We start from the raw sequence: 27,617 nt of genomic DNA on the forward strand, positions 1-27,617 counted from the left end.
CCACACCCTCTCTGTGTTTTGATTGCCTCAACACACACACACTTTCACATACATCCACATACACAGCACATGCTCCTCCTTTCCTTCACACTCAAGTCTGTGTGAGAAGATGAGCATCACAGGGCAGCAGAGGGGGGAGGGTTTGATGTATGTATGTGTGTGTGTGTGTGTGTGTGGACTGGGGAGAAAGGAGAGCGGCCTTCAGTGGCTGAGCAGTTGCGTCCTTTGCCAAGGACACTGACTTTCATTAAAGTAATGTGCTAACGGCTCGACAAAGCTCGACACGTGCGACTGGAGCACACACACTCATTCAGTGGACACACACACACACTATTGTTGTTTTAAATGACACCTGGATGAGCAGAGGTTATATCCATTGTGTATAGATGATGTCACACACGTGCAAACATGGCGAGCACACACATACTCTGCTCCCACAATGCACCGCTCGTGTTTATCATATATTCTTTCTGATCCAAGCCAGTGCTCTCTTTTCCCCCTCACACATCATCTTGTCTCTGGACTCATCCAACAAGCAGCAGCAGCAGCAGCAGCAGCAGCATTAATTAATCAGCACACACAGATTGTCATATCAGCACTGGGAGCCAATTAAACACTCAGTTATATTTTCTGTCTTAAGCAGGTTCTCATAGATCTTTATTTCTTACAATAATAGAGGCCAGAGTTGGAATTAACCTCAGTTTTTGCAGCTCCGTCTCCAGTAGTTTGGATTATTTTTTATGTGATTTGGTTTGGATTTGTTATGTAATTTAGATTTGTTTAACTATAATTATAGGCTCCAGCTCTCTGCAGCTAAGCTCTTGTCTGTATGAAACCATGTTGTGCTTTGCATTTGATGATGCATCTGTGTGGGTATGTCTGTTACGTATGCTATTCTTTTGTGCATTTCGCATAAATCTGGTGTCTCAAGAAATTCTCTCGAGAGCAGTTACTTCGCACTGAATAGGGATGACGTTGAATTTAAAAATAAATTCACAATTAATGTGTTTTTTTTAAATTATTTTTTCATTTTTTTATTTTATTTATTATTTATTTAATTAATTATTTTTCATTTGGTGCGCCTTTGGTAAACGCTGATGTTTAATTTTAGTCATTTTAGCTATGTCAACGTGTGTGTGTGTGTGTTCGTGTGTGCCAAACTCTGTGTGTCTCTCTATCAGTCTGTCTTTTAGTCAGTGCATGACAGCAGAACAGACACATTGGAGGAGGATGTGATGTTCTGTGAAGCACACAAGCCTTTAGATGCCGGGGGAACAAGACAAGAGTGAGAGCCAAGTACGAGTCAGGGCCACTGGCGCTGGAATGATTCGAGCTGCTCCAGCTGTCAAGGTCTCTGGCTGGCATTAATGTATGAATTTACCGTGAGGCGGAGGCTCACGGAGGTGTGTGAGTGTGTGTGCGTGTGATGGGATCTGACTGATACCGCTTTTCCACGTTAAGGCTGTGAAGTCGCAGCACACTGTACCGTTTTGCATTACAACGCCTGATCCTCCCTCGCAGCAGGTTGTGGAAACTCGGCTGCAGCGTCACTAAACGAAAACCACAAAACCAGAGCCACACTGTGCCCAGAATGATGATTGCAAACCATTGATAAATAAACCATAAGGCTTATGGCATCCCACAGAGCTTCGGACCCTTCTCCTCAGTGAAGCCCACTGCACAGCAGGCTACATATGATACCAGAGAGCTTCGGCTCTAAATTAGGGCTGCAGTATTTTCTTTATCAACATGTTGCTTATTTTTCCACATATCACATAATTGTGTAGTCAATGAAATGCCAAACAAAATGATAAGGGGCCAAAGGGGACATCTTCAGACTCCTTGATTTGTTAAAGCAACAGTCCCAAACCCCAAAGTTACTCATTTTTCAAGGATATAAATCTGATAAAAGCAAGAAAGTCGTCACATTTGAGAAGCTGGAACCAGAGCGTGTGTACAGCATATTTGCTTAATGAATTATTTAAAGTAAGACTAACTTATTAAAGAAAGAAAAAACTAATTCCATCTCTAACAAATAATGATTTCATAAGCAATAAAACACACCCTTGCTCCAATTAATACACTCCACAGTTCTCTCATGCCTAAATAGGTAAATAAATAGGTTGATGTCCACTGACTTCCAAAATGACTTACATGACAGGTCCCCAAAACAAAATTTATTACTGTTTTGACGAATGCTGTTTTAAACATGACCTTAACGTCATGAAACAGTCACAGTTCTGCTCCAAAACTGTGGTTAAGTTTAGAAAAATCATCATGGTTTGGCATAGAGTGCTGCAGGAATGAGTCCTAAAACCCAGAGATGAGTTTGAATTTTAGCACTCCCAGTTCCCTAATATTGAAGTCAATGTTTTTTTTTTAATGGGTTTTTTGTTAGATGAAATAAAGTCTGTGGTTCACACAAGCTTAAGAGAATTTCACGTTTTGCTTTTTGACATTAAATACATTAGTAAATACCCCACTTGTGAATTTTGAAGCTTTCAGGTGATATAAAAAGCATGTCAGCCGATTCTGATAACGTGCAGATAATATTGTGCATCTGTACACTAGGTTGTTATTAAAACAAGGCAAGGCAGACTTTGGGACACAAACATCGGTCTCCTACATCATGCACATCCTCCTCCTCTCCTGTAATAATTACTACGGCCACTACAGGGCGTCACCTTACATTAAACTCAAGTATGTGTCGTAAGAAGCTTCTCATACAGTCGACCTATGTGGTCAATTTTTTCGGGTGAGAGCAAGCTGACAGTTTTGCTGCTGCAGCCTGAGTTGGTCTTGGACCATTAGCTCACGGTGGCTAATGTTAGCTAATTCAAATCATGCTGACAATGGCCGGTCTTATTTCAGTGCAAAGATCTGTGCATTAGCAGGAATCTGAAAGTGAAATAAAAACATTTTTCCCTAAAATCAATCTTATTAAATAAGCGTGATTATCATTTTGGCCATAATTGTGCAGCAGTTATGGAGCAACAGCAGAATTTATTTGAGGTTGTGTGTTTGTGTCGACCTGATGAACATAAGTCCAGCATTCTCTCTTTTTGCTCCTTTTTTGGTCTCCACCACCTCCTGAGGGAAATATCTTTCTCTTAAGCTGTTAAATGCTCCACTGTGTTCACCAGCTTACTGTGTCCGTCTGCTGTTTGGCATTGAACCGTGTACAGTTGTACAGCTAACTGCATCCACAGCTCTCCCATCTTCTCTTCTCACCACAATGAGCATCTCATCTGTCCCGAGAAGCCATCTCTCACTCCATCCTGCTGCCGCACCAACAGCGCATTGTGAGAAAGCATCACACTCTCTTTGTTAATACCCTTTCTGACAGCTGAGGCCAAATTACTGGCTTTTGTTTTACTGGGAGACGCAAAAGTGCTCGCGAGTCATCCAACTCACTCACCCTGTCAGTATATATATATACTGTATGTATGGCATGTGCTCCTGACTGCTTGTGGCCGTAGTTAATTAGGGAGGCTAAGCCAAGTTGGTAGAAGGAGGGTGGGCTTCTTATCTTGTCCTCTCTGTCTCTTTCTCCCTGCTCTTTGCTTCTGGGCAGCAGCTTAGCTCGACTTTGACTCAGATTTCAGAGCGAGGGAATCCAAGTATTGGATTGGTCGTAGTAATAATGAGGAGATTAATGTCTTTTGTGGGGAAAGTTCTCATTCAAAGTCAAGATAGAGTTTTTTTCCCCACTCTCTGCTCAGGGGGGCTGTGATGAACTTTGCTGCTGAATACCAAGATGGATGAATGACGGAGCGAGGGAGCAAGAGGAGGAGGGGAAGAGGGGGTGGCGGGGGCAAAAAAAAACCCCAAAAAAACTTCAGGGAAGGGATTGACAGTTCGATACAGCTCCGGTGGAAAGAAAGATGAGGGAGGACGAGAGAAAAGAGCGATGGAGCAGACAGAAAACAGAGTTGAGACAAAAAAAATACAGCAACACAGCTCATTGTCTCCATCCTGCCCCTGCCATCAATCTCCTGAACGTCAACTGCCTGCCTTACTCACACACACACACACACACACACATACACACTCTGCCCGCCTGCCTGCCTACACAGCTGATACCCTGAGTGATGAATCATGGCGCGGTATGGCATGGCACAGCACGGCATTTGTTAGAGGTGGTGTTTTTCTCCTGTACTGACAGGCTCTGTATAAGTGCTTTGTACCGTGTGTGTGCACATAGGTGTGTGTGTTGTGGATATGGACAGTAGTGGCACGTGGCGTGGGTGCTGGGCTGAGCTGTGACTACAGTGCAGTACAGTATACATGTGTTTTAAGAGCACATCGTGTCTTGTAGGTAACCGTGAGCGCCTCGCAGCAACAGCTGAGCAGCGCAGACACGGAGCTGTTACTCAGCCTTTACGTCATCAAACAAATAGGATTGTGTTGTGAATCGATTCAATGTTCTGTATTCTGTAATTAAACACTACTAAGAATAATCACATTAATATAAATCATATTATGTAACATGATTTATTTCTTTTTCTTTTAATTGAATTAGTTCAGTTTATTTTGCCAGGGCTCCAATTTACATTCCACCTGCGACTGGTGCCATAAAAAAACCTTCATTTGGTAAAATGGTGAGGAACAGAGCCAGCAGACTGTATAAAATAATGGACATAGCTACCGTGACGTCACCCACTGCTCTGTGGACTCTTGTTTTGAAGCTTCAAGTTTGGCATTTTGGCTGTCACCATCTTGGATTTTTGGAGCGCTTAAGAGCGTTGGATGGATCTGACTGTGTACCTGAGGGTGACGCCTGGCAGACAGCCTGTCACTCAAAGTGGCCATGCCTTTTATTATACATAACTGTAAGCCTTAATGAAATTCAGACAGGTGAGTTATATATAATTCAGCCCCCGTACAGTTGTCAGGAATATTGAAATTAGCCACAGAGACCAAAACGGTTTTTGCACCAGGCTGTAAATGTATTTATTTCTGCTGTAAAGTTAGGCATTTAAACATGGGGCTCTATGGGGATTAATCATAGACTGTATAAAATAACAGACATAGCTACCGTGATGTCACCCATTGGTTTGTGGACTCAAGTTTGGCATTTTTGCCATTGCCATATTGGATTTTTGGAGCCAAAAGTGACCATATTTGGACGAGAGGATTGAGATAACTCTAATGCTAGCTGCTAGCTGGGTTAGCATGGTGTATTTACAGCCAGTGGCAACCAACCAGGCTGAAAAATGAAGCCAACAGGGAAGTGCCAAGAACTGCAGTTCCTCAAATGGCCACTTGAGGCTGGCTCCAAATCCCAGTCAGTCCCCATATTAAAATGTCCAACTTTACAGCAGAAATAAACATGTTTACAGTCTGGAACAAAAATGTTTTGTTTGTTACAGCTGATTTCAACATTCATGACAACTGTACAGGGTTGACTTTTTTTTTTTTTATAACTCACTCATTTAATTAAGGCTTAAAGTTATGCATAATTAAGGGCAGGCTGTTTTGAGTGACATGCCATCTGCAGTTAGTGTCCTCAGCCTCTTGGTATTTCGCAATACCAAGTACAGCAAGTTCGGACTTGCGCACTTGGGAGTTCAGACTTGGCGAGTTCGACTCTGGTGTACAAAGTGCCATTGCCGCTGGTCTGTGAGAAATGCATTCTGGGATACCTTGCTGTTCAAAGTCCACACAAGTCACCTCCTGATGCATCCTCGATGGAACGAGCAGAGTAAGTTCACATCCGGGCATTTGGACTGTACTTGGCTGGATGCGGACTTTGAATTGGAACAGTGCTTGGGCTGCGACTGATGACGTTTCACAAGTCTGCAAGAACACAAGTCCAGGCAAGAACGCAGATTGAGAAACGCCATCTGAGTCAGATCCACCCCTAGCTCCTGCACACCTACATCCTCTTTCCAAATATGGTCACCTCTGGCTCCAAAAAACCAAGATGGCAGCAGCTGGTGCCAGACTCGAGGCCTCAAAATGGGAGTACAAAAACCAATGGGTGACGTCACGGTAGCTATGTCCATTATTTTTACATAATTTACACCTGTGGTTAACTGAGATAATACTTATGCAAATTTTTGCTAGAAAAAAAAACAGTTTTAAAACCATTAAAACCAAATGTACGTGCTGTAAAAACTAAACATCCGACATCTTAGAGCGTCTTTTAAAACAACCAAATGTTCAACAAGGCTTTTTTAGATGACCAAAACACATTTAGACTGTCACATTTAACAGTCTACAGTATCTGTAAATCTGGGGTTGTGCAGGGTTACGTTCCCTAACAAACATTGTCACTGTGATAGCAACTTGTCAACAGACATTATCCACCTGTCACTCAATGCAGCCACGTCCTGTATGCATATTTTCAAGTCTTAAAAACATTTTAGTGGGTGAGTTGTATTTAAACTAAATTTAAACCATGTTTAATTCTGCTGTAATGTTGGGCATTTTAACATGGCGGTCTGTGGGGACTGACTCGCTTCTGGAACCAGCCTCAAGCAGCCATTAGAGGAACTACAGTGTTTGGCACTTCCACATTGGCTTCATTATTCAGCTCCGGAGGTTGCTGCTTGGTCTAAACCAGCTGTACACATGTCACGTGGGATTCAGTAGCACCAAACATGTGCAAGAATGAGTCATTTAAGGACACAAATTAAGGGTTTAACTACCAGCTGAGGACACTGAGGTCATGTCCATGTATTTTTTGACAATCAGGAGGAGTTTTAGTTTTACTGGCTGATTCCTGTAAAATGATCCCCGTGTCAAAACATTTCTGATAAAAAAAAAAAAAGAAGAGAAAAATAAAAAGAATAAAATAAGATTTAATTGAAACTGCAGGCTAAGACGAGATAAAACAACCATCATTTAAAAAACTATTTCAGGAGAAAGCAACAGTGAAAAGATGAGTCTCAAGATTTCATTGTAACATTTCAACAGAATCGAGCCCCGAAGACCTTCAGGCTGACTGTTCCTGAGTTTAGGGGCATAATTAACAAAGGCTGCCTTTTAGTTCTGACCTCTGGAGCAATCAAAAGGTTTGAGTCAGAGGGTATTAGGGACGTCACAGGTATATATATATATATATATATATATATCTTGACAGTTTAGATAGACTTAAGGTACGAAAAGTGTGGAATCTTTGACCTCTAATAGCACATATTTACCCCCATTTTGCTCGTCCTGATGCAAGTGGAGCACATAATGTGATGACACATCTGCTGAATGGTTTCACATTACTCCAGTGATTGACATGTGGCGGTAATGCATCATGAAATGCAGCAATGTGCCAGCAAAGGCAAAGAAGAAGAAGAAGGCCAACTTCATAAATTATTAAAGGACTAGGGATGGGTATTGATATCAGAACCAGGATACTTTATTTTGGGGGACTGTTTTGACCCTGTTTGGAATAAATATATCAAGCTGTGCACCAGTGTTACATAAAAATAAAAAAGCTTTGCCTCATACTAAATAGTTCACAGAACTGAGAGAAGTTTTCTTGGTTTAAATCAGGAAGTGCTCAACACATAAGAAAGGATTTAATACTCACTATCAATACTGGAAACATCAGTATTAGAATATATAGAACGTATTATGTCTGACTAAACGAGAGCACATTTTGTTCTTTACTCAGCTGCACATCTTTGCCTCCTCTCATCACAGCTTGTCTGAGCAGAAAACAGGCCTTTGTCTCCACTACTTAAAATAAATACACCATGCCTGCATTAGAAATTAGTGAATAATAATGTATTGAATAATTGGACAAAGCAAATACGCCTGTGCTTCTGCACTAATTCAAGCACTGTAGGTGGTTACTCTGCAGACTTGACACACGCAGGCAGGTGAGAATGACAATTTCTCAAGGTACCTGACTCAAATAGTATTTTATAATATCTCTTGGCATTTGTTTGAACCAGTCTGGAGGACCAGATGGTTGGGTTTTTATCACATCAGGTTGGACTTAGATTTATTAGGCTAGTTACCAAAAAGGATATAGCTCCACGCATGTGCTCACAAATCATTTTTCTTTTGTCTAAACTTTTACTTTGTTGCATCATTGTTTTTAGTTTGGGTTCACACCGCCCACTGTCAACAGCAAAAAGCATTATTTTATCTATTTAATAGTTTTGGCAAATGTTCATACATTAAGGTGAGAGACAAAAGGACCCTCCATCACAATCAAAAATATTTTCTTTACTGCGAGTCTGAATACCAGCATTAGATTACAATGGAATCCATCCACTGTATTTTCCTCTAACGTACCTCCACCTCTCCTCTGGTGCATCAAGTATGTTGAAATAAATGCCTTTATCACCATTTAACTCAGGTCTGACAGCTATCAAGAGGTGTTTACCCACAATGCTCTCCAAAGGACACTCAACTGTCCATCATCACCAATGATTGGCAGTCTGGTATAAGCCTGTATGGCAGGTTTCTGCTAGGAAATTGTTTATCTGAGGAGGTAAGCCACTTTAGACCTTGAAGAAATTTGGCCTCATAATTGGTTTATTTCGTAGATGATGGTCTAAATGGTGAGCTTGCTAAACATCATGGCTTTTAACATAGAGGCTAAAGACCCCCCCTGAACTAGAAAATGTGGTTTTCTTATGTTTATGTGCCCTAAAATATCTGATCTCGACTATACTGGCTTGTATACCCCAAAAATCTGAGGGCAAACCAGATCAGCTGTGCGTTCCAGTACCCATACTACCATACTATATAGTACACCAGGAAAAGATTTAGCATGTCCCAATACATATCAAAAGTGCTAGTATCACAGGCAACTGGACTTGCTTGCGTTTCTTGACGACGTTTCGCCTCTCATCCAAGAAGCTTCTGTAGTACTAAATGACTGGTACGAAGTTGCAGGCTATAAACCCTGTGTGGGTGGGAACCCTTGCAGAGTCGTAGGGGTCACATCGGAGGGACGTCCCTCCCCAGACGACTTCACACCCATTCATCCCTGGTCCCACTTGACCCTAATGAGTCACATGGTGGCCAGTAGGGTTGGTCAGTTCTCGGTAATACCAATTCGGTTCAGTACTCCATCTTGGACCGGGTTTTTTTTTTTGAGACCGGCCAGACTGCATACTCGGGCGGAACGTACTTAGAGCGGACGCCGCAGAGGTCCGCCTGGTAAAAGTGGACGTCCGTAACCCCTGTGCGTGCAAAGCACTACCGCACAGACTCCGCTCCGCGCACCAGTTTCACACAAAAGACTGCTCGGCATGTATTTTTCACATCGCAGGGATTTTTCACGGACGGAAAACGCAGAAGTGCGCTCGACTATGGAAGCCCGAATGACTGCGGACATTCCTCGCGGAGTCCACTCCACTTATAGTACGCCCGAGTCTGTGGGCACCTGTGTCTGCCTCTTCGCCAAGCGCACAGCAAGTAGGAAAGAGAGGGGGGTGGGGACTGAGCTAGAAGGTGCGAGTGCGCATGCGCCGAGGCCTCTACTGTAGTCGATAATGGCGGACAATTTAGTCTCGAAGAAATCAAAGAATGCGCCACTATGGCAACACCTTGGCAACCCTTGTTTGCACTGATTGAGTAAGCTGCAAAATTTATTTGTAAGGAATAAAAGAAACAACATGTTACTGTCACTCTGTTGTCCTATGGTCGTTTTTTATTTTAAATGAGTCAGTTCCGCCCCCAAGTGGCGAAAATCCAGTATTACCGACTTGATGCGGTTTTTCACAAAAACCAGACTTTTTTTTTTTTTTCTCATACCGACCCAACCCTAGTGGCCAGGTGGGTCAACGACTCACATTGTGACTTTAACGACTCTGAAACTAAGAGCTCCCGTGACCCCTACGACTCTTTTGTTTATAGCCTGCAACTTCGTACCAGTCATTTAGAACTGAAGAAGCTTCTTGGATGAGAGGCGAAACGTCTTCAAGAAACGCAAGCAAGTCCAGTTGCCTACAATATTAGCACTTACAATTACCATGACCTGGATCACTGAGAATCTTCACCGACAATTCCCAATACATAGTATGTCAAATGCAGTTAGCCAAAAATATCGCCATGTTCTACTACATCCAGTCTGATTTTGCAGTATGCAAGCCAGCATGCTTTTCTCACCCACAATCCTCTGCGCAGTGGACGATACGTCACATCAACTGAGCTGCAAACAGATAACGGCTGATTGACAGCTTTCAGAAATGACGGATGTTTGTTTTGTCTTCAAGGTAATGGATATAAAAGCAAGAAGGTCAGAGTTCAGGGTGTAATGTAATGAGACAATAGTATGTCCCGATTGTGTGCATACTGCATGCAACAGTATGTACTTTTCAAGGGCAGCTGCAGCACCTACTAAAAGTAAAAAGACAAAGTATGCAATTCAGAACGTACCCTTAGTGTGTCATGAAGCACAGAGAGCAGAGTTAGCATTAGCATAGTCAAAGTTTTGACAGTAAACATGGTAGAGGTTGTGACATCAGGTGATCAAATGCCAACGTAAATTCTGAATACTGACGACAGACATTGTTAATATTTTGCTGGTTTTAAGTTGTGTTGCCAAGTAACCAAAATCCAATGTCTTCCTGCCAACGTCATCTTGATGCCGTATAAAGACATTTAGTCATAAGGTAGAAGAACAAAACCCAACGTCTGCACAACATCATATTTTAAAGTCCACACAAGTGAATTTCTAACATTTTTAGACATTTATAATATTATCAACCCCATTTAATTCCAACCAAAATGTAATGTCTGTCCAACGTAAGAGTTCAACGTCGCTGACATCATTCTGACAACCGGTGCCAGCAGTGCACTACCAGTTAGCCCACAAGCTAACAAACAACATAACAACTACAAAAACGCTAACTACCATTCTGATGCGTCTGGTAGTCGCAGATTTTGGTGCACAACCAGCTCCTCATCTGAGTGTGGGTCTGACTGAGGCTCAAACATGTACGGCTCAGTCTCTCTGATGTGCCCTCTAATGCTAACGCTAAGCTATCTTGATGCATGCTGCTCTTTCACCAGTCAACCTGGCACTAGTAGCGCTGTGCCAGAGCTGATGAAAGCGAAAGCAAAACCTACAACAAGCAGCAGAAGCCGTCGGAGAAAGGGATGGAGAAAGAGTGGATGTGCCTCCAGCCACTTCTCACAGTTTGTTTTATTTTGTTTGTTTTTAACTTTTTATGTGGGAACACCATGTCAAACAAAATATTAATCATAGCAGAGTATTTTTACATACTTATATAAATGTGTCTGGAGGGGGGCTTTAATCTTTATTTTATAAAAGTGAACTTTTTTTAAGGATGTTAGGGGAGGTTGGTGTCTGCTTTAAACGACGGGGCCCACCTCTGCTATTAGCCACTGTGGAAAGTCTTTTGTAAGCAGCATACTAATTATACAGCACTGCAAACAACCAGATTGCAACTGTGTTTATATTGTATACAGTAACTATCTGATATGTAAATAGAAACTGTACCAGCTGTTGTTTATCTATTTTCATACCCGACAGCTGCTCCCCATCTCATATATCGAATATGAGATGTATGTAGCTATTAATTTATGTAGATATTAAGTTGATACCAATGCTTTTTATTAACTGTAACCAGCAATTTTTTTATTATATTCGTCCTGAAGTGTAAATCACTTTGTAGCTGTTACAGTATCAGTTGCTAGTTTTATAATGACGGTGGCTAACAAACAGTATTTGATGTGGATCACACGTCTGGCTCTTAAGTGATCCATTTAATAAGGTCAGTTCACAGGGTCGATACAGATCCAGTACAGTGGGTCAGTGCATCAATACCTACTACCTGTCTCTCTTTGACAAACACACACACACACACACACACACACACACACACACAGAGCACTTTTTCTGCTTGCACTGCTGCTGCCATGTCCTTGCACTGACACGCATAAAACACACACTCCCTGCACCGTCTCATTTCCACACGCATCGCTGTGCATGTGCTCAATGTGTCCGCTTGATACACACACTCGTTCACACACAATCAAACGCTGCCTGCCGGCATGTTAATAGGTTCTCAGTGTGCGTTGTTCTACTGTCCAGCTCTGTTAAAAAAAGGAGACTTTAGCAGGGGGAACAGGCACAGCGGAGCAAAGCTAGGCATTATGGGAGCATTTGGTGGATGAGCATGGGGCAGAAAGGCACACGCCTCTCTGCCCTGGACTCTCCATTCACAGACATACTGTCTGAGTCAGAGGTGCCAAACGTCCAGCCTGCAGGGATCACGGGGTGGCATTGAGAAGAGCTGGACTGTTTTACAGTGCCAGACAGAAAATAAAGGATGGGACAGAGAGAGGAGAGAAAAGGTGCAGAGAGGGTGGGTGAGAGGGAGAAAGACACTTTGAAACCATAGACTGTATAACATAATGGACGTAGCCACCGTGACGTCACCCACTGGTTTGTGGACTCCTGTTTTAAAGCCTTGAGACTGGCATTCTGGCTGTCGCCATCTTGGATTTTTGGAGCCAGAGGTGACCGTTTTTGGATGACACGGTAGAGTTAACCGTAACGCAAGCTGCTAGCTTGGTTAGCACTGTTAACTGCATGGATGTACAAAGAGAACTGGATACAGCTTTGGAGGCTGGCCCCTGGTGATTCCTATGAAAGTTGCAGGGTGGCATACGAACTCAAAAAAGCTGGATTTTTTGAAGTATGAAGTTACCCGAATCTTCAGCATTGCAAGATTCATAGAGCAAAGTACACTAGAGATTTACAGTGGCAGAGTGTGGTCAAGCCAAGGTGGGCACAGCCGAGCAGATAACTTCCTGTTTAGCCCTCTGCTAACTTGAATAGGGGAAAAAGGATTTAATCATGCCTCTCTTCTAAACTTTCGATATGTATTTAGACTGAATGAATCAAACCCTGACAGTCAAAACAAGTCATGTCGCAGTGGTTGTGACACTCAAAAAAAATGTATGCACTGATTTACAGACGTCTCTTTTACAGTATAAATCTATGGGAGAAAGTCATCTTGGGCCTCATGGTATTACGTGACGGACATGGACCGTGTAATTCCAATTTTGGCCACGGTGTAAAATTGGCCTCAAAGCCCAGTGCTGTTCCTGGGGGGCTTGGGAAACCGTAATAATGCTAAGGCTAATTTTCACTAACAAAAAAACAGGCTTGAAACCATTTTAAATGTACTGAAAAATGAAACATCTGACTCCTTAGAGGGTCGTTTAGTACAACCAAATACTGAACAATACTTTTAAAGAACTGTAATAAGAGGAGCGGGTGGCTGGGTTTGATTTGACTGTTTTTTAGATTTTTACCCTCCCAGATGCTACCAAAAGCTACAAATATTTTTCCTTGAGCATCCCTGAGTGACTGGTGGAAAATGCATGAACCTCCCTCCACCATAAATTAGTTGTTCGATTTTCAGTACCCTTTGATGTTTGAAAGTTCAAAGTTGAAGACAAAATCTTTGAGTTGAAAAAAGCCTTGGTTTTTCACTCTTGTTGTGCACGCTGGTTAGTTAGTCAGTTAATAGACAGTCTATTTGGACCAAATTTTAAAATGAGACACGTAGAAAAAAAGTGATTTTGAGAATATCACTATTTTAAACTCAGATTTGGTTGTGTTTTTCTTAAGAAAGTGTCATCCCATATAATGTGTTCAAAAACAGCCATAAATTTGAAAATCCAACGAAAATTTTTTACAGTCTCTGGATGATAAATGATGTAATTTTCATGACTTTTTTTTTAAGAAAACATGGTAGTTTGGAAGGGATGTTTTCTTTAAAAATATGTGGTAAAATGAATACAAAATACAGCCATTACAAGTTCTATGCCGCCCTGAGACAAATAAAAAGCATACCAGTTTAAACAGTGAACAGTCCCTTCAACGACCAAGACATTAAAATTAACTTTCATAAACCGAAAACACACTGAAATAGCAACAGCTACACCTACGCTGTGAATCTAGGGTTATACCATTGTTACATTACCTAACCAACAGTGCCGCCATGGTGGTGACTTGTCAACAGACAGCACCTACCTGCCACTCAAAGCAGCCACGCCCTTAATTATGCATAGATTTAAGCCTTAATAACATTCAAATGGGTGAGTTATATAAAAATTCCCCCCTTGTACAGTTGTCATGAATGTTAAGATTTACCATAAAGATGAAACTGTTTTTGTACCAGGCTGTAAAAATGTTTATTTCTGCTGTAAAGTTGGGCATTTTAACATGAAGGTCTATGGGGATTGACCTGCTTCCTCTAGTGGCCATTAGATGAACTGCAGTTTTTGGCACTTCTGCCTTGGCTTCATTTCTCAGCCCCGCAGGTTGCGGCTTGTTTGAAATACATTAACAGCCAAGGGAAGGATGAGAGGGAGATAGAGGGGAAAGTGGTTGCATCCCCCTCATACAAGATCCAACATTCAAATCGCACACTGCAGGGACTCACTCCCCCAGTTTCCTCTTTGATCCTGGTTCTGTTATCACCAGAAAACCCAGCCCTGACCCAGCTGGCACGATTTCCACTGCGCTCATATATTTACGCCCTGGGATACAAAAGAGACGCAGAAACACACAGACAGAACCTTCCACATAAACAGGCTTTAGGGAGAAGAAATAAATAGCTTATGATGATATAGCTTGTTACCAAAGAAACGGTCATGCCACAAAGCGGGAACAAGAACAGAATGCATCAATATTAACATCTGTAAGAGGAGATTTGCACCATTACAGTCTACAGCGAGCCTTGATTAGCTGGCAGACACAGAGAGAACAATCATCTGTTGCTTCAATCCTCAAAGGATCCCAAAAATATGATTTGCGGTATTTACAGAGAGCTCCAGCTCTGGGATTTGATTGGGTTATGCATGTTTGTGAATGGATAAGGCTTGTTCTTTTCAACTCATCGAGGAATACTCCGGCTTAATGCTCGAGCTGCTGTTCGTCATGTTAAATCGAGGATACATCAAGTGTGTGAAATATTACAATTTCTCTTTTAAAATCAAAGTATAGTAATATTTCACAACCTCACAGTCCTGTCGTAGTGCTAAAAAACTGGAGACCTGATCATGCTGTAAAGGAAACACATTAGGATGGAAAAAAGGCGTTCTGTAAATGAAGTTTGCTAATAATATATATTCTGCAGTTTGGAGGAAGAGTTTTCATTGCGGGTGTCAGAGTCATTTATTCAACACAGAAATATTTGTAAATAATTGATATTTTGTGCTGTTTAATTTGGTAAAGACAACAAGGTTTAATTTTAATATAAAATACTAACACAGCTCTTTCTTGTAATTATTAAATAGGTAGAACAAGTGATTAATTAATTTGCTTGTAGTCATTTAAATGAAGCTCTGACACCTGGAGAGTGCACCATGTTTGACCTTGCTTGGTGTTCTGCATGTTTTATGTGTTGTGTCATTTTATATTTTGAAGGAGAGTCTTTTTCGGTTGCAACCTTCTTAAGCTATAGACAGAGCCACAATAGGAAACACCAACAGTGTATTTGTAAGATTATTTTCTATTAGAAAGGGGGGCAAAAGAAAACAAGAGATTCAGATGAATAAATAAACTCAAAGAACGACAGCGATGAATCAAATCCTGCGTACACAAGTAGAGTAAAGCCCTTGTAGGAATACTTAAGCCCCCACATGACCATTTGTGTATCAATTTCTCACCCTGTGTTATGTTGAATTTGTAAGAAAACTTTCTCTCATGCCTGCACGGTGAACGAAGAATCCAAAAGCTGAGAATTCTTGATGGATTAAAGTCAAAGGGGTTTGCATTTAACAACAGCAAAACTATATCAAAGCATCTGTTCACAAACTCTCACACAACTCCTGAAGTATAATCCAAGTCTCATTTATCCAGTCGTATGCTCAGCACTTCCCAAACAGACAGATCTTTCCCACTGGCAACTGGACTGAAAATGAAACTCTCTTCCAAACCAGACTCCATTGATAAAAACAGTAATTTTATATCACTGAACACAGCAGCTGCTGGTCTACTACTGACTCCATCAGTTAGTTTGTTTGTGTTATTTTCTGACTTTGGTGTTTTATAGGGTCATTTCAGATTCACTAAAGTCACACAATAACACAAACAAACTAACTTATCAAGGCAGCGGTAGACCAGCAGCTGCTGTGTTCAATGAGGTAAAATTACTGTTTTTGTCAATGGCCTTGAAGAGAGAAAAATAAAGTTTCACTTCAGTTTTAAACAGTAAGGTTTTAGCAAAAATGCATATGTTTAGGAAGTACTGAGCTTACGACTGGATAAATGTGACTTGGTTTTACTGCATGAGTTGTGTGAGAGTTTGCAAACAGATGTTTTGATATTGTTTTGCTGTTGTCAAATGCAATCACCGAGGATTGACCTATGAATTTGTTATGAATTTTAGTGGTTTTTGGATTCTCTGTTCACCTTGGAGGCATGCAAAGAAGGTTTCCTCACAAATTCAGTGTGACATGGGATGAGTAATTGACACACAAATGGTTGTTTTGGCGGGTGAAGTATTCTTTTAAACGGTTGACCTGATCCAGCCAATAGTTATGGAGACATTTTACTTTAAACCACAAATGTACATCTCTTGGTGGCACTTGAGGAAAAGTCAGAGGATCACTGAAGTCATTAAGATTCATCCTCTGGGGATCATGAATGTCTGTACAAAACTACATTCAAATATTTGTTATATTCCAGTCTGCAAGTGGTGAACGAATGGATGAACTTTATCATCGATACATCCATGTTTAGCCATTCCACTAACATAGCTAAACATGGCACAACACTGGGGAAAAGGCTGAATGTAAAGCGTTCTTCATACTGTAAGCAGTCTGGACATTTAGGGAGACTGAAGGTCCAATGAGAATGAAGGTTTAATTTAACATTTTAATAGACCTGTAGGTGAGGTGGGCCACAATCTCCACTAACATCATAAAAATAATAAACTTCTCTGAAATAAATCACTAAGCCCTGGGGATAAGAGCTGTGGTACTATCTCATACAACAAAGGCAGTATATTTAATGAGTGGGGTTATTGTGAAAGCCGTCATCTACTGAACTGATCACAAGACAAGTTTGTTGTGTGAAACCCTGCAGACTGACCTGAGGTGAGAAGAATCTCATCTGCACCAGAAAATTGCCACATACACACTATTTGTGATTTTAACACAAATTAAGGTTAAAAAACCTGTCAACAATAAAAAAATATAGCTATATATATATATATATATATTAAGAGAAGTTGAAATGTCTGGGATAAAGTCGTAGATAAAATATTAGAGGAAAGTTTTTTTCTCGCTTTTTAAGAATTAAGTTGAAATATGTAGAATAAAGTTGAAATTTTGAGAATAAAGCTGAAGAAAAAATATTAGAGGATGAACTATTGTTTATTTGCTTTTTGAAAATAGAGTTGAAATTTTGAGAATGAAGCTTAAATGTCGAGGATAAAGTCGTCGAAAAAATAGAAGAAAATAGAAGAGAAAGGTTTTTATTTATTTGCTTTTTGAGGATAAAGTTGAAATTTAAAAAATAACGCTAAAATGCCAAGAACAGTTGAAATACCATTTTGAGAATAAAGTTAAAATGTTGAGAATAATTACATTATGTCAAAGAAAAAAAATGTATCAGAGGAGCTTTTTAAGACATAAATTGAAATTTCTAGAATAAAGTTGAAATTTTCAGAATAAAGCTGAAATGTCAAGAGTAATTCAAAGACCGTTTTGAGAATAAAATCAAAATGCTGAGAATAAAGAGTAAAGGTTGCAAGTAAAGTTAAAATGTTAAAAATAAAGTTCAAATATCATTTTAGGAATAAAGTCGAAATGTTGAGAATGAAGTCAAACTTTAATTCTTAGTGTCGAGCATAAGAAAGATATCAGAGGAGGAAGCTGGTTTTTTTTGTCTTTGTTTTTCAAGAATAAATTTGAAATACCATTTTTAACATACAGTCGAAATATCAAGAATAAAGTTGAACTTTTAAGAATAAATCAAATGATGAGCATTAGCACATCTGGCTGCCTCAACAACATGCTGTGTGATGATGAACTGCTGAAACTGTATTTCAGAAGCGGTTTTAGTTAAAAAAAAAAAAAAAATTCTCTTTCAGCGCATAAACACGGTGTGGTATTAAGCATTCGGCCTTTGAAGAGATTGTGCTGAAAATTTCATCGTATCAGAAGGAGAAATCATATTCAATCCATAATTGCTAACAGACATATGCAAAGGTTTCGATGGTTACACCTGCGCCCATTACAGAGGGAATATGTTGTATCACAAGACACAATTTGACATACCAATAGAGCTGATTTTATTCTCGACATTTCGACTTCAGTCTCAACCTTTCCACTTTATCCTCAATATTTTGACTCCTAAGAAATCGTCCTCCTCTCATTTTCCCCTTACGCCTGGCCCTGATACTCCTCTGTAAAAATAAACCCATTTAATTGCTCTCTTGATTTAACCTTGTGTTGCTGCAGCCTTGACGTTAATGTGACGCGTCGGAAGAAAATATCAGCAGGTTCGACCCCGTCAGATTGTTGTTGTGACGTTTAACAAAAAATAGCTCATTCAAACAGGAGAGCTACATGTAAAATTGGCACCACATGTAGGTAATGAAAACAATAGCTTGTCACAGTCACCCACTTGGTTCATGGCTGTAGCCTTTGCAGGTCCACTGATGACGACAGCAGCGTTGGCCCTTTCAGTGTACAGTGACACAGAGGGAGGGGAGTGGTGCTTTAATCTCTAGAGAGAAGAGGAAGGAAAGGGGGACAAGGGAGCAGAGACAGAGGACAAGGATGGGAGTCTCAGTGGGACAATGTATGCCATGTGGGCCCCGGGTAATGTATGACTTCTTGTGGTAATCTCTGTAATGAAGCAGGGAGCTGGTTGGGAACGAAGCGTACGCTTTCACTTCTCCAGTCCGGTGGGGCCCCGAGAGCCTCGGCAAATGAGCCCAGAGGTCCAGGAGATAGAGTGGATAGTGTGTGATTGGGAAGGAGGAGGGGTCGGATGAAGCCGGATGAGGGATATTTTGGGTAGAGGAGCAGAGAGCAAGAGAGGGATCAGGGAAGGGGAGCTTAGTAGGAGCTCTGCAAGTATGTGTGATAAATGCCTCATTTCTGTGCTGCCAATGTGAGGAGCCCAGACAAAATGGATGTTCCTGTGTCCCTGTCCTTTATTTTATCCACTCTGAGGCCATCCATCAGTGGCCACTGCACCCTCTTTACCACAGCATGTGAGCTGCTAGATGTCGTCGAGCTGTAGATTAGAGATTAGTCTTTTATTAGCCATGTAGGGATGCAACCGGTGAATAGGTACTCCATACACAATTGAATCATAACATCCACTTGGCAATTTTATCAGATTTTTTGGTCTATGGATAATTATGTCCTCGAGCCTGCACGTAGGCGGATGGTGTGTGCCGCTTCCGTGGGATGTTTATGGAAATGCGGTCACTACATACAGCGAGGTGAAAGCTTACCCGTCTAATATACATGATCCATTCCTGCTGGTTTCCTCATCTTGTCATATATTTCCATACTTTGATTTATTTCCCTCTTTCTGTTGTTTCCCCAACAGTTTGAAATCTGTTTCGCTCAAATGCAACACACAAAACATAACATTTAAGGCCTCTGAGGTGTGAACGGGGAGAACTTTTCGGACACGTGTTCTTGGCAACAGCAATAAACCAATGTCCAATTCATCAGGTTTCTTTGAGTGCGGTGACCCATTTATTTTCACATGAACATGACTCAAAACAAATATGAAGAATGTTATTGTAGCTCCAACACACAGTGAGTACCGTCTGCACATTCATGTCTAGAGGTCAGGGGTTAAGGGTCCAAATCTTGTTGGGGTACAGAGGCAGGGCGAAGTGTTCGGGCTACATGGCCCTCCAAACAGAGGTTTTTGAGAAATTATTGGCAAGGTGGGCGCACAAACAACAAAAGAAACGTCTTTATAACGAGCCAATGTATCCTCGTACATCCTACGAATCAGCGCCTCACAAATCACGTTTCATACTTAACGTAAACTTGACATAACGGTGCAGAGGTGAGGATTGGGCAGGTTATGTTACTGTTAGGTTTGGGAAAAGAAACATGTTGACAACGTGGGAAGTTCTTGTGTGTTGTGACCCATTCGTCGCCTCAACCTGCCTCCTGAAGGCACCACTTCCTTCTTTACTTCCAGGGTATTGGTCATGTGATCACAGCGTTCCCAACACATGGGTTGTACGAGCTCATAATAACGTAGAGTATAAATAAATTTAGGGGCATGACTTTACGTAGTGCATGAGAACAGCCTGAACAAGCACAACAAGACAGGACAGGTTAAGCGTGAAAGGGGAAGAGAGAGGGGATGACATGCAGCAAAGGACTGTGGGCCAGAATTAAACCTGCCGGCACTGCGGCAAGAACACTGCCTTTGTACATGGGACGCCTGCTCGACCCACTGAGCTACCAGGCACCAGACAGTCCCACATTTTGACATATTTCTATGTCACAATTCCCCCTTTGATGGCATGTAACATCCAAACTTTAACTAAAGTCCAGTAGTGAAGTTGCTGCACTTGTTACAGCTCCTCTAATATCAGAGCAGACTGGCAGGAGGAGCAGAGATGTCTCGGTAGCAAAGAATTGGCTTTTCATGGCACTATCCACGCCGACGGGTCGCAAGAAAACACCCACGACTGGTGCCTGAAAAGTGGATTGAAACACAGCAATGACTTGCTAAAATACAACCGCTTTCATTTGTGGTATGGAACAGTCATCTGCAGCAAAGCAGCCATCTCGCCTAGGTGACATGCCATCTGTTGTCCCCTCCACCTCAGAGGAGAAAGTCAGCTCATATACTACATCACTTTGGAAAGGCAGAAATGTGCAAATATCACGTTTAAATAGTTTGCAGAGACATAAAATGCCAGCATTTTCTTCTGGTGACAGGACTGAGATTTCAACCACTACCCTTTGTAACTGTGTTACGGGCAAAGGGGCACTGGAAAACGAGGGGTAAGGGGTGAAAGAAAGGGAAAGAAATGGGATCGGGCCATTAGAGTGACAGAGAAAAGCGCACAAGCCTCGACAGCATGGTGTCAGCACAGAGCACATCACAGGACCTTAATATCTTCCTGGTGTAAACACCAGTCTGCAGGCAGCTGGCAGGTGACTGGCACAGTCCGTCTGTGTGTGTGTGTGTGTGTTTGTGTGTGTGTCATCTCTCTGATCAAACAGGCATTTTTGTCCACACATGCATTTTCTCTTTGTGCGACTCTTCCTCTGTGTATTTTTTTTTTGTTTTTTGGCAGCATGTGCACAGACGTGCGTTTGTGTGCATGTGGGAGTGCTTTTGGATCATCCTGTTAGACCAGCGAGGAAAAGAGCTGTAGATTGGCTGAGGCTTTATCCCCCTCTCTCTTAAAACACAAGGAAAATAGCAACCGTGGAGGAAGGGAGCAGATGAAAATAGCTCAGTAGGCAATCGCTGACTCACAAGGCAATGCTGGAGTCAGGAAGGCATCCATTCCAGTATACATCAAATCAACTTGCTGTTGTGTAACTCCCTCAGTACCTGTAAATCAAACCGTTATCGGTGTGCCTCGCTACGTCTAGTATGACTTTTGTGCACATGTCCCCTCTGTGGCTGCATGAAAAGAGGGCGGTGACATCACAGGTGCCATTTATCATTTTGACAGCATTGCCCTGAGTCTTTCGGGCCGGGGGGGGGGGGGGGAGGGGGGAGGCCAAAGCTGGTTGGCTGTGATGTAGCATGGTCAGCTAACTACCCAGCTCATTCATCATGCCACTCAAGGAGCGTAGACTGTCACAGCTCATGTTTTTTTAAGTACTGTGAAATGGAACAAGATCACGAACCAGACTCATATGTGAATCACAGTCTGATTAACATATCAGCCACCGTACATGAACTGGTTACTTACTCTGTAGGGCAGCTCTCACCAAAAATAATATGTAGTTAACGCAAAAGAGAGATGAAAGGCGCTGAAATTCTTTGGGCTATGTGAGGTAGACAAATGTTTACATGCACAAAAGAATCTGATGTAAAAAATTACAGGCTCCTTGTCAGTAACACAAAAAGTATGATGATGTAATGATGCTCTACATGCAGAAATATCCTCGTCTTCCGTCACTGATAATTCAATGGAGAAGCTAAAGCCATCAAAGTGAATGCAGCCAGTGCTGGGGAAGCTACTTTCAAAGCTTTGCAAGCTACCAATGTCTTCACACAGGAAGAGGTTGAACTACAGCAAAGCTACCTCAGGGAGAAATCAAGTTATGTAGAAAAAGTAGTGCAAACGACTTTGTAAAAAGAATGCCACCTAACCGAATTTGTTGCAAAAGGTGCCCACTTGTTCACAGGTCATAACCCAATAAAATAAAAATCCACACTGTTCATGGGAAAGTGCAGGAATGTCAGCTTTGGTTTTGTATGCTATGTCCATCTGTCAGACACCTGCAGTTCAGAAACTAGTGTCTTAGGACCAGATGGATAAACGATGTGTACGCCCAAAAACCATGCGTACGACTTTTCTTACACAAACTGGTATATATACAGTATTTATATTAATATAACAATGTGCGTTCTTCAAACCAGGCGTACACACATTTTAGCTGAGACAGTCATCAGTGATATAAAGGACATCATTAAATGTTAAGTTGAGAGATGGATAACATTGTTTTTAGGTTGCTTGCTCATTTTTTTTTTCATGGTGTTCTGTAAAATATGAATCAAAGGTGCATTTATGAAGTTCACTGATGAGTTATTTTTTTTAATTTACATTCATCTCCCTGTCAGCGATTGTTCAATTTTATCCTGTCACACACTTTGTAAGGTCAGTTTCAACACCAGTGCTCCAATTCATTCGTTCATTCTTCTGACGTTTAAAAACAATGATGATCAAGATTTTAAAGCTACGATAGTTTGCAGAAATGTGATGAATCATAAGGACGCTACAGATATCCAAAGCTGTCTCCGATGTGACTCAGTGGGTGTAATTATGCTTTCTTTACCGTACTCATTGAGGTCTAATGAGAGGCAGGGGGGCACAAGTGTCGATTTGCAAATTAATGTTTTGGGCATTTCTGCATCATTTTATGGTGAACTGTGGGAGTGGAAATGAAGCTTGTGCGCCACAATGATCTAGATTTATAAAACAGAATCAGGCAGACGCATGGCTTTTAAATCTGGCAAAAACATGCGCTTTAGACGTGAGTCTGCTCAGAGTTTTATGCATCTGGCAGGTGAGGGTGTTGCACCAAGCGGGATCACACAGTTAGCCAAAATAGCATGCAACAACTTCTCAGAACATTTGGTAATAAATAAAAGTAATTAATACTTATGACTTCTTATTTTTAGGAGCCGGGCAGGCAGTCCTGCCAGGACCCTCTTGTTTTCCTACTCGTTCTCTCTTCTTCTTCTTTTTCTTCTTCTTCTGAGGAAATCATACTTCCCACGTGCGAAAAATCACCAAACTTTGCACAAAGGTCCAGCCCTATGCCAGATTTGCTCAGCTGCAAACTCAAGCCAATAGTCCTGATAGTGGCGCTACAGCAAGCGTCTAAAGTACAAAACTTTGAAAATTCATAACAAGTCGACCGTATGTGCTACAGCTACGCAACTTTCACTAATACTTCACAATACTGAAGAAACATTTGTACATTTAAACCTATTGCAAATTATGAGGTCCACAACTGTTTTTTTTTCAAAAACTGTAAAACTTCTTAAACCTATCTCCTCCCACAATTTTTGCTCAATTGACACTAAACTTGCTACAGAGCATCTTCAGACTATCCCACAGAAACTGTCCTCACAGATTTTTGATTAATTAAAAATTGAGCCTACAGTGCATCAAGATTTCAATGTTCATGAAAAAATTAACAAAATTTTGGAGTCATGGTAGATGATATGTGGCAAATATCAGAATTTTATATCAAAAACTAAATTTTTGACAGCATTTTGAATTCTGCCCTCATGTGAACCATTGCTGTCAATGGGAATAGAGCATCTTTACACATCAGTTTTTCACTTAATGTGTAGTAGATCAGTCATTGTTAAAAACAAATTAACAACATCTCCATGCTGTCTAGATGCAAGATGTGTATTTTCAAAATTTTTGTCTTGATAACTGAATTTATGACGGCAGTTTGAAATCTGCCTTGACAGCTGCTGTCATCCTGGTGGCTGGCTTAGTCAGTTTATGAAGCCACAAAAAGGTTGTCACTTGCTAATTAGCTTAGTCAGATAGAAGATGCTTCTTGGTGTCAGAGGTTGTGAGTTCAAGCCTCAACTGATGAAAAATGGTCATTGTCATGGCAATTTTCTTGTTGTCTTCCTATTCTGGCTCTTGTTGCTCAGAATTGCCTAAAATTGCCCGGCCCCGACCACTGCTGCGCAAAGGAGGCTAAATTACAGCAAGGACGCAATGGTAAAGTTAAAAGAATCATTCCTTTCCTTTTATGGCCCAAAATTATTTGTAGTGTCAAAAATTTACTACACAAAAAATGGCAAAAAAGCAATTTAACTACTTGAATCATATGCAAATACAGTACTAGTTTAATAACGTGTAGTTCACTGCTCCCCAACACTGCTACAGCAGTGTGTCCAGGCAGCCAGACACTAAACTATTGAGGTAATGTGTTGGTACAGAAACGACAGATTATCTGGATGTGGAGGAGTCAAAGAGCGGCCCACACTGCAACAGATGATCAGAAACTTGGATAATCTTAAAATGTCTTCAGAGTTGCATCACTTGTGCGAGTGTGACAACTCGACTAGTGGTTCCCAAAGTGGGTGGTGCAGAATGTGAGGAGCCTGAGGGACGGATCAAGGATGCTGCAAGATTTGTTTATTCTAATCTTTCTGTGCACATTTTACCAAACCCCTCACAAGACACAGAAATAAAATAAAACAAGGCGAAACTGACTTTAAAGCAGCTATAAAAAGGTGGCCTATTGCATTTCATCTAACTGTTTAGCTGTCCAGCTGCAGCTTTACTGTTTAGGGTCACTCTCAGCATCGTTTTCCACCCAGCAGTGACTTTCCTTGACACACAACAACAAACAGCGATCAGCAGATGGAAGTGATGGAAAGATCTGCCATTGTAAATAAACTCAAATAAATGCATCTCAGTTCTCAGGAGGCACAGAAGTGTACTCTGAAAGCTAAGTGCCATGAGAAGGAGTCTGTATGGAGGGGTGCTGTGGGTTAAAAATATTTGGGAACCGCTGCTAAGAATATAGTGCAGCCTGTGTTTATTGGCAACGATGCAATAACTGTGCAGACATTAGCTTTATATTAGCTAGCAACTTATTTGTGGAGTCATAAAGTCTTTGGTTTAAAGCAAATTCTTTGCTCCAGTAGAGAAAAGATTCTTATTGTGTCCTCACTCACACTTTGGACAGTCTTCCATCTGTTGGCATCCACTGCATTGCATCTTTGCACCGACTTGCTGTGCAGTCATGCTGCCTCTTAACTTCGCCTCGCCTTCTGTCTGAACAAAACTTTATAATCTAGAAGAAGGGAGATTAACATGTGCGTTTGTCTTTGTTCAGTATAAACGTAGTGTGCACATAAACATACTCAATGCGATGATGTGACGCAGTGCCTTCTCTGATGTATGCATCCACCCAGTCATCTTTAAATTTCACATGTCCCTCATCCTGCCTCCTGTCTCTGTCTGTACCCGCTTTGCTTTTGAATATTTTACATCGTGTGTGCCAGAAATCCGACTGCTCTCAGTCGAACGCGGCTTTGTTCTTTTTTGTTTGTTGCGAGTAGCTGCCTGCTTGATGTTTTTAGCACTGCTGCGGTGGCACTGATAGCCGACCCTCTCGCCAGGATTATGAAACGCTTTTTTGGGGTAGGTACATTTAATTGAATGGAAACAATCTGGAGGTTTAATAATTAATGGGCAAATAACTGTCTGTCCTCAGGTTGAGGCTCTGAGTGATGCAGTCTCTGTTCGGAGGAGGGGAGCTGGGGCTGCTGGGAGGAGGCGGCGACGCAGGGGGCCTGAAGGAGGATGGCTGCGGCAGCGTGGCGTGGCACTCCTCGCAGCTGCCCCCCGACGACGTCTACTCGGCCTCCCACTTCGCCCTCATCACCGCCTATCAGGACATCAAGACGAGGCTGGCCTGCCTGGAGCGCGAGAACACCAGTATCAAGAGAAAGCTCAAGATCTACGAGATCAAGGTGAAGAGTTTTCACTTCAAAGCACAAAGTCAAATATGAAAACTAATTATTATTATTGTCCTTGTTGGTATCAGACAGAAGGTCTGCGGCTCTGACAAGGATAAAGCCTGTTTGTTTTTTGATTTATTAGCCTTTCAAAGACGGAGTGAGCCGTCCACTCACCCGTAGTGTTATTCAGCCAGTGAGATTGTACACAAAGATAAAAAGGGAGAAAGCTTTGGTGGGCTTTGATCCTGGACCAGTGGGGGAATAAACAGCAGAGATCACTCTGTATCCAGGCGGAAGGCGACTGAAGTTTTAAGTCATGTTTAAGTAAAAATAATGTTGAGTAACAACCGTAAGGAGCCCTGGGAGCAACGGAGGGGCTATCAAAGGGGTTTTGCACACATAACCTCCTTTAAAGTAACCATGCCCCCCCCACACACACACACACACACACACACACACCTAACATGCATTCTGTGTATGGAAACAGCATCTCAATAATGAGGGAAGGTCACAGGCGTTTGGATTTATCTCTCAATAAGAGCTGTTAATTTGATTTTTCCCGCAGGGTAATTGGATCTATTGTCAACAAACATGGTGTGTCCCAGGTCACATGGGCTCTACTTATCTTTTGCTTTGTTGAAAAAGAGGCTGTCTGTACATTATTCAGGCTTGCTTGAGACAACAGGAAGAGGCAGAGTCAAGAGGTCAATATTAGGGCTGTAACTATTTTGATTATCGACTAATCTACAGATTATTTTCTCAATTATTCAATTAATTTCATCTGCAAAATGCAAAAAAAATTGTTTAAAAAATGCCAGTTATAGTTTTCGGCAGCCCATGGTGATGCACTTAAAGGAAGAGTGTGTGAGATTTAGGGGAATTTAGTGGCATCTAGTGGTGAGGATTACAGATTGCAACCAGTGGAAACTTCTCCTGGTTAGAATTCCTTCGCTGTCAGTTCTGAAATCAGTTTCAAAAATGGGAGTGGCCCAATTTAGAGCTAGTGTTTGGTTTGTCCGTTCCGGGCTACTGTAGAAACATGGTGGTGCAACATGGCAATCTCTGTAGATGAGGACCCGCTCCTCATGTGGATATATACAACTCATTCTAAGGTAACAAAAACACAACAATAGTCTTATTTATAAGTGATTATACACCAAAGAAAACATACCAACATATCCTCCTTAATCCTTCACACTGGACCTGTAATAGCTTGCTGTATGTGACCAATGCTCCAAAACCCCAAGATATTGAAATGACTAATTATAAATGAAAGAGAAAAGCAGTAAATCCTGTCATGTGAGGAAGTTGGACCCAGAGAACGTTTGGCTTTTCTCCCCGAAAAATGACTAAAAAGATTAATTGGTTGTCAAAATAGTTGCGGACAAAACAATGAATCGACCAGCTGTTGCAGCGTCAGTTATTGTGCTTCAAACAAAGTGATTGTTGCATCGTCACACTGTGTCTGAAACCCACACACACATTT

The 27,617-nt window shown here is 41.5% G+C and overlaps 1 protein-coding gene across 1 annotated transcript in view; it reads left to right on the top strand.

The window, feature by feature from the left end:
* tbkbp1 (TBK1 binding protein 1) overlaps positions 1-27,617 on the top strand; it is a 97,651-nt gene that overhangs the window by 24,766 nt on the left and 45,268 nt on the right. Inside the window, exon 2 of the mRNA XM_033611815.2 lies at positions 25,885-26,143. Within this exon, the coding sequence (XP_033467706.1) occupies positions 25,901-26,143 (243 nt within the window). The 5' untranslated portion in view covers positions 25,885-25,900. The remainder of the gene's footprint in view (positions 1-25,884; positions 26,144-27,617) is intronic.

Source organism: Epinephelus lanceolatus, chromosome 21 (genome assembly GCF_041903045.1).
Source record: "Epinephelus lanceolatus isolate andai-2023 chromosome 21, ASM4190304v1, whole genome shotgun sequence".
Classification (NCBI taxonomy): domain Eukaryota; kingdom Metazoa; phylum Chordata; class Actinopteri; order Perciformes; family Serranidae; genus Epinephelus; species Epinephelus lanceolatus.